Source organism: Bactrocera oleae, chromosome 4 (assembly GCF_042242935.1).
Source record: "Bactrocera oleae isolate idBacOlea1 chromosome 4, idBacOlea1, whole genome shotgun sequence".
NCBI lineage: Eukaryota > Metazoa > Arthropoda > Insecta > Diptera > Tephritidae > Bactrocera > Bactrocera oleae.
Window position 1 is genome coordinate 4,552,744 of NC_091538.1, and position 7,442 is coordinate 4,560,185.

General features: G+C 34.9%; 1 protein-coding gene across 1 annotated transcript; it reads right to left on the reverse strand.

Annotated features, from left to right (window-relative positions):
• Nucleotides 1-4,900: 4,900 nt before the first annotated feature.
• LOC106626798 (general odorant-binding protein 56a) lies at nt 4,901-5,616 on the reverse strand. The gene has a single exon (XM_014246630.3). The coding sequence runs from the start codon at nt 5,543-5,545 to the stop codon at nt 5,048-5,050; it is 498 nt and encodes a 165-aa protein (XP_014102105.2). The 5' UTR covers nt 5,546-5,616; the 3' UTR covers nt 4,901-5,047.
• Nucleotides 5,617-7,442: the final 1,826 nt, after the last annotated feature.

Here is a 7,442-nt window from a genome sequence, read left to right on the forward strand (position 1 = left end):
AAACATAACAGTGGCGAGATAGTTTCAAATTAAAAAGTAAACTTGCGACAAAACACTGACTTCCAACCGTTCTGACCATGAAAAAGTCAGATATATACTAAATGAGATTTAGTGAGATTTGCAGTAAGGTCAGATCACCACTGAGTTTATATAACATTGACATAAAAATCAAAAATTTCAACTAATACTTTCCTAGTGATAGACTACTCGCTAAGATTTATTCTAGCAGTTAGATAGATAGCAGTATAGATTTTGAAACTATCCTAGTTATGCTTAGAGATATTCGAGAGCAAACAGGTTTTTCAACCCTCTGGTAACTGTGCTGCTAATGACCAAGGTTGCAGATATATTTTGCTAGATATATTACACCACGATTTTACTCCATTCTCCATACTTGCTTGAATCCAATAAGATCTTAGAGTTTAGCATCTCATCTAACGAATATAGAAAACATTCAATCGAGATATCATATTATATATTTTTACATACAGTTCAAAGCATTTGCTTGCCAAGTTCCAACGCGTTAAAGAGCACCGACTTTTCATCATTACACATTCTCTGTAGTATAAGTCGGCCTACTCAAATGCCGTTTTTGAACCGCACGAAATCGTGCACAACTAAAAAATGACCTAATGAGAATATCATCCCTAAATAATTGCTTAGTAAAAGTTAACATTGCTCAATGAACGTTTTTAGCTCATTCTCGAAATGACTGCACAAATTAATCTCTGGTAGATGGCAAAAAACACAACAACACAACTTGCAACATAAGCAAAACTTACCAAAACTCTTTTCGTTAAGATTTCTTTTTCTTGATTTCTTAATTTCATGCTTCATTTGCAAATGTCCGCACGAAGTGTGGTCCCTACTTTATATGAATTATAGTGAAAACTTTTAAGCCACATTGTCACATAATTATCCACCAAACAACGACAATATACCAACAACAGCAAACACAACGAAGAAATCCGAAATGAACAACATGCACGCGAATAGAAAACAAAGAAATTAACAACAACAACATCGCTGTTAAATGAACTTATAAAAGCCACATTAAAAGTCAATGAGCGGCTAATGGAATTAAGTCACTGACGGCGGCTTTATTGCTGTGTATGTGTGTGGATGTGAAGTTGTGTGCTCTTAGTGTGACCAGCGAAAATATGCTATGAAAAATACCCGTTTTAAATGTAATGCACGTAATGTCATTAAAATGTTGATTACGAATAATTAAGAAATTCTGGCAACACTTTTTCGAAGAGTTTTCGGTTTGGCCTTTTCGCTGTTTGGGATTTTCGTAAGTCTCCGTGCTGCATGTTTTTCCAATTATTGTAATTTTTCTTCTTTACTATTGTGTTGTGCTGTTCAATTACGAAACAGCTGCTATTTAATATTAAGCGATGTGTGGCGCAATGAAGCTACAACAACATAAATAAAAAAGTTAAGTATTGTAAGAAAGTAGTTAGGATATATTACTGATATTAAGTTCTTGGAGTACTGACAACAGCAATTTTGATTAATCTGCATGATGAGTTTAACTGTCTCAGCGTGATCTCTAACTTGGAGATCGGACTTAAAACCTTACCAAAGCTTTGTTCGGTATTAATTCCACAGCCTTAGAAGAATACCTATAATAAATAAGAAACCCAGAATTTTTATAAAATATAAAAGCTAAACTTTCGACAGAATTTTCTGAAAAATTGGAGCTGTAATGTTTTCTTTACAGAACATGTAAGAAAATATTTAAAAGAATCTCGATCAAACTGATTTCATATGTACAATATATGCATACAATTTTTACATCCATGAGGCTTTTATTAGCAAATCGTTCACATATATACAAAAACATATGTCTGCTCTCAAAATTCAAGGCTACTGGACAACGGTGGTGAGCTAAATGACAGCTCGCGCCAGCTGAAATACAACATATACATACAAAAAAAAAAACTTCTCATCAATTAATCCTTTTGTGATATTTATTTACTTACGAATTCTTTTTGAAATTTTCGTACCATATGCTGAGCCTTTTTAAATACTTCAATTTATCCAATCGGCAAAAGAAAAACTACAAAAAAAAAGTTAAAAAATCAGCTCCACTGCTGCAAGCTTAGTGCTACCACTTTTTGCCTTCATTTCTCGCTAATTTATGCAAATTCTCCGACACAATTTACAGGAGACATAATTAGCTTAAGACAGACGGAATTTTTAACGATTTGTCGCATACTACCCAATGTCTGGTTTACTAGCTTCTGACTGCCGCCATGGCCATCACAGCTTCGGTGCTCGTTTTAGGTCATTATCAACGAAGAAATTTGTTCGGTATGCAGGCTTGCTTCGAACAAAGCGACAGAGAAAATGACAAAGAGTAGAGTAGAATGAAAATGCTACTCAAGCAAAAAACGTGGAGCCACAGAACAGTCAAGAAAGTGTTGAATGAAATTACTGTGGAACCTGTATTAAGGCAATAGCAATGAATGTCCAGCATCCGAAGGACAACGCCAATAACAAAACAAAAAATTAAATAGAAGAAAAAACATTGAAATGTGTCTTATGCGGAAAATAATACCCTCCTATACTTCTTTTCAACTTGAACATCTAATACTGCCGACAGCACTAAAGACAATTAAACTGCTGCTGTTAACTAACGAACGGAATAGCGCTCAACTACCGGCATAATAAGCAACAACAAGGGCAAATCAGTTTACGCTCGCCTGGCGTATATAGGAAGAAAGGGAGTCAAGAAAAATAAATAACTGAATCAAAATAACCGTGTCAGCAAACGGAAATAGAATAGGGGACACATTCCGGCAAGGCGGACACAATCAGAAATCGACCTACGGAAGTTTAGTGTGAGATGAAAGAGGAGGAAGAGGATGAGTAGAGCGGGTGAAGAAACTGAAGTTGAGTAATGGGCAGTAGGGTATGTAAACACAGCGAAAGCAGCTCAATGAGGAAGGCGTCTAGTCGCGCCGTTAGGCCAGCACGCGTAGTATACATAACTATTCATTCAATTCATTAAGACCTTCTGAAAGGCTTTGGTGCTTATACCATACCAATAAACAGATGTATGTTTTGGATATTAAACAGTGTATAACGGCTGTTGAAGAGTGTACAAACAATTGTACTACACTTTTTTATAGCTTTTGAAGCGTTATAAGCTTTTCAAGCTTCTGCTAGCTTTTTGAGAGCTTTTATGGAAATTGTTTATTCTAATATTATATTATTCGTTAATACATTTTCAAATTCACACCAAAAATAATAGTTTTATACTAACAGGCAATATTCCTGGTTCTCTTCAAATACACAAAGTCTTGGAGCAGAATTTTACAGAACACCGGAGCAAAACTTAAAATAAATTAGCTTTTTCCAAAAAAAAAATACTATTTTTTATTATTCACTCATCCGATCTCTGTCCAAACCATTTTCTAATGTATGGTGTTAGCATGAAATTACAAAAAAAATATATTTCTAATACAAAATAGCCCACTGTACGAATTCCACCAAAAAGCTAATCCCTGCAACATTGGGTGTGGCAATGAAACATAAAAACCGAAAACTATGCACTGTCTCCTTTGGAAACCTGAACTGCAGCAATCGAGGCATGCCAAGGTTACTGCCTACCCTAATCAAATCCCACAACACGTTTCAGCTAAAAAAAAGCATCTATGTATGTAGATGCAAGCACCAACAGACAGCGTGAAACTATTCCGAAAAACTGCAAAAGCTCAACAACGACAATAGCGTCGGAACAATAAATGCGATATGCAGCGAAGAGGAGCTGGCAATGCCGTTGTCGACTTAAATACTCCAACCGCGTTTTTTTCGAACTGCGAAATGCCGCGAAGTCATTGTAGTTTGTTTTGGCTGTTGTGGGGTCACCAACAATAAACAATTCGGTTAAGCTTCGCCTGTCTTATTAACTTTAATGATACACGACATTGCCATAAAACATACAAGCAACATGATGACCAAAAGCGTGACGACCCTTCCCAGCTCCTGCAGAAAATAGCACTACCTCTCTTCTTGTATTTATATGTGCTTTCACTGTTGCCGACCCAACAATGTCTATTTCACTTTAGAGCTGACATCTCTTCTTGCCACACTGATTACTCAGATTTCACTCTCTATACACTGCTGCTAGCCAAGAGAGCTGCAATAATATTTAAGTGACACACTAAGGCAGTCAGCCAAAAACTTACTACTTGACACTCACATTGCTGTTGGCTAGACACTGGGCGCATTGGTTAAACGATACAATGTCTGAACGTACTTCCTTTCTTTTCTATAATTTTATTGCTCATTCCCTTTGCTCGGCCCCTCACTAAGTTTTGGACGGTAAATGTCAAATGATGCTGTTTTATGTGCTTTCCAAGCATTCTTTACGGAGGCTTTTCCGACGCTCACGTTCTTTGTGGTAAGTTGTGTAGTTGGGCACGTAATGGAGGTGTAGGTGACAGGATTCATATGTCAAATAAATTGTAATTAGTCGGTGGTACTGTAAGCACATGCTACAGTAGTTTTTGCTTTGTTGAGTAAAATTTTGATATGAATTTATTGAAGAGACTTTGTCATTTATTAACACGCTGTTGGTGTATGCCACAGTATGTAGTGTTAGATGGTTGTCTAATTCATCATGAAACATTCTTAACTGGCTTTAATATCTTAAGAAGCTGTAGATAAACGGCAGAGAGTTTATATAGGCAGAAATTTGAAAACATATGTTAAAATGTTTGCCTTAACCAGCTAACTAAACCACAAATCTTTAAGGATTGCAGATTTTCACAATGTGTTACACCTTACATAAATATTTACGCAGAAAACTTTCAAGAATCGCATAAGCGGTAGAAATCATGGTTTTTTGTATAAAAGTTATATTTGTTACAGTCAAGGAAAACGAAACTCATTTGGCATTTAATTACTAATTTTTATTACTTTTAATTTAACTACAATATCTAAAATATGTTATAATTAAAGAACAAATTATGGTTTTGAGTACTCTCCTCTTTCCAACGAAACTTTTCCAGCTCACGTCTATCTCCATGCGAACTTATTATTCATCAGGCAAGAATATATCACTGCGTACTTTATCGAATTCCGGTGAGGCGCAAGCATGGAACTTGTACACCTTATCACATGCGTTGGTACCGCCAGCACTCAGACAACCATTAACAATATCCAATAAACGCTGTTCTCCCACAATTTCATACAGCGACTCCTTCATGGCCTGTTTGTTAATGGCGTTGTCCTTATAGAATACCAATTTATTGTAGAGACAGTTCACGTAGCACTTCTCCTGATCACTTGGATTCGCCACCCTTATTTTGACCAAATTGGTGGCGAGCTGATCTGTAAAACCATATTCTCCCACACAAGCTTCCTTGGCGTGTTTCAAATTGAGACGATAAGCAATCCAAGCGGTCAAAACTTCGAACTTCGCTGCCAACTCCGGTGTGAGCTGCTTGGGTTTACGTAAACCCGCGTCCGCACTGAAAACGCACAGACTGAGCAGTATTGTCGCCAGGATGCAGCAAACGATAGAGGATTTCATATTTAGCTGATTTTGTGTTTTGTGTTATAGTATATTACGGTAATATATAATCAAACTGAATGATTTGCATACTGCAGTGCAGGTCTTTATATACTCAGATTCTTATCAATTAGTGACGGTTAGACACCCAATCGGGATTAGTTATGATGTAAACGATGCACTATAAGTAATTTCCTGTAATTGCAATATTTGTTTTTCGTTAAATGCACAAAGCAATTCTGAATTATCACGAAATATTTATGTCAATGCAATGAAATTCTTGAAATAGGAATATTTCAATAGATGTTGCAGTTATCGGGAGATATCAACAGATGTTCGTACTTAAGTAAGTACTCGTTTATGTATGCTTAGCTGGAAACTAATCTCCGATCATATATGTCTAATGCGAATCTTTTGCTTATCAGTATTGTAATTCAATTTAATTTCAGTTAATCTGCACCTGCAGATAACCTTTGTAAGCTGTAATAAGAGTTTATTTATAATTTTAGATTGCTCCGAAATATTCAGTACTAACATTTTTATTTAGAAATTCACTATAATAACATACCATGAAGTTATTACAAAATTATTTAAAACAAAGTAAAACATATTTTGAAAATGTCGAAATGAAAAAAATGTTTAACCTTTCTAGGCTATTTCACGTCTTAATATTTTGACTCCTAAAAGTAGCATAACGGTTTATTACCTGTGCTGCAAGCCACCTATCGGGTATATATCAAGGGTTAATTACCCAACAGCACTACCAGAGATTTCTGTTAAAGATTCTATTAGTTTCTTAAGGTCCAATTGACAATTCTAACCTAAACTCTTGTAAACGTGCGATTATTCGTACACTTATTATGCTCACGATTTCAACTCTCCTAGCAACCTGAAACCAAACAAACAAAATATTTTATTAGTCTACAATGATGTCGCAATGTCTGCTTCTACAGTAAGGTTGAAAGATTTTTTATTCACACATTTGCGACTGTGCGCTTTTTCTCATTCTAAGTCATAAAATTATATATTGGATGCCGGGTCAGCAAAATACCTACATCCCCGAAAATAATTTGAATTATGAAAAATGCTGTGGTAAATATGTTCTTGAATAGTTAAACTTTGAATATACCTATAACACATAAACGATTATTTTTTCTTGCTAGACTAGAATACCCCCTAAATTTATGGTTGCCCTGTTAACAAATGCAGGGTACCTAAGGGATTTTTAAATATTTGTTCAAGATTTGGTTTTTCTAAAATTAAGAAATTATTAAAGTTTTCCGTTAAAATAAATTTATCGATAGCGATTTCCTAAAATTTAAATGCACTTTTAATTTATCTTATATTATGCTTAAAATAAATTGTTTAACTAAGGTAACCCTAAAATTTTCTAAATTTTGTAACTAATTATGCTCAACAACTGACTACATTATGCGGGTTTTTGAACCGGGCTAAAATTTTCTAAAATACAAATAATTAATTTAAGTGACTCGTTCTTTCAACTACCAATTGATTAGCGAAATCACAAAAGTCGATTGGGATGCTTAACATACTACTTTTTTGTTTTGTCTAAAAAATTTACGACTAAATAAAACTTGTTAGACACAAAACAAAGGAAATGTATGCGTAGAGGACTTATTACAAATATTATCTACCTCCTTTAAAGTAAGAATGTATTAGAATGAATACTTGCGTAGGGGAGTGGTTGGCAACGCTATTGCGAAGTAAGCCATCCATTTAGAAATGTAATTCAATAATGAGTGAGTTTTCTTTTTTAATTTTCCATACATTCATTTATATTTTAATGTGTATTTCATACTTATTATATTTCAGTCAAGACTAACATAGACTTGGGTACCATTTCGAAAAAATACGAATACCACTTCGGAAAAAAGAAGCTAGATCAACCCTCAAGCTC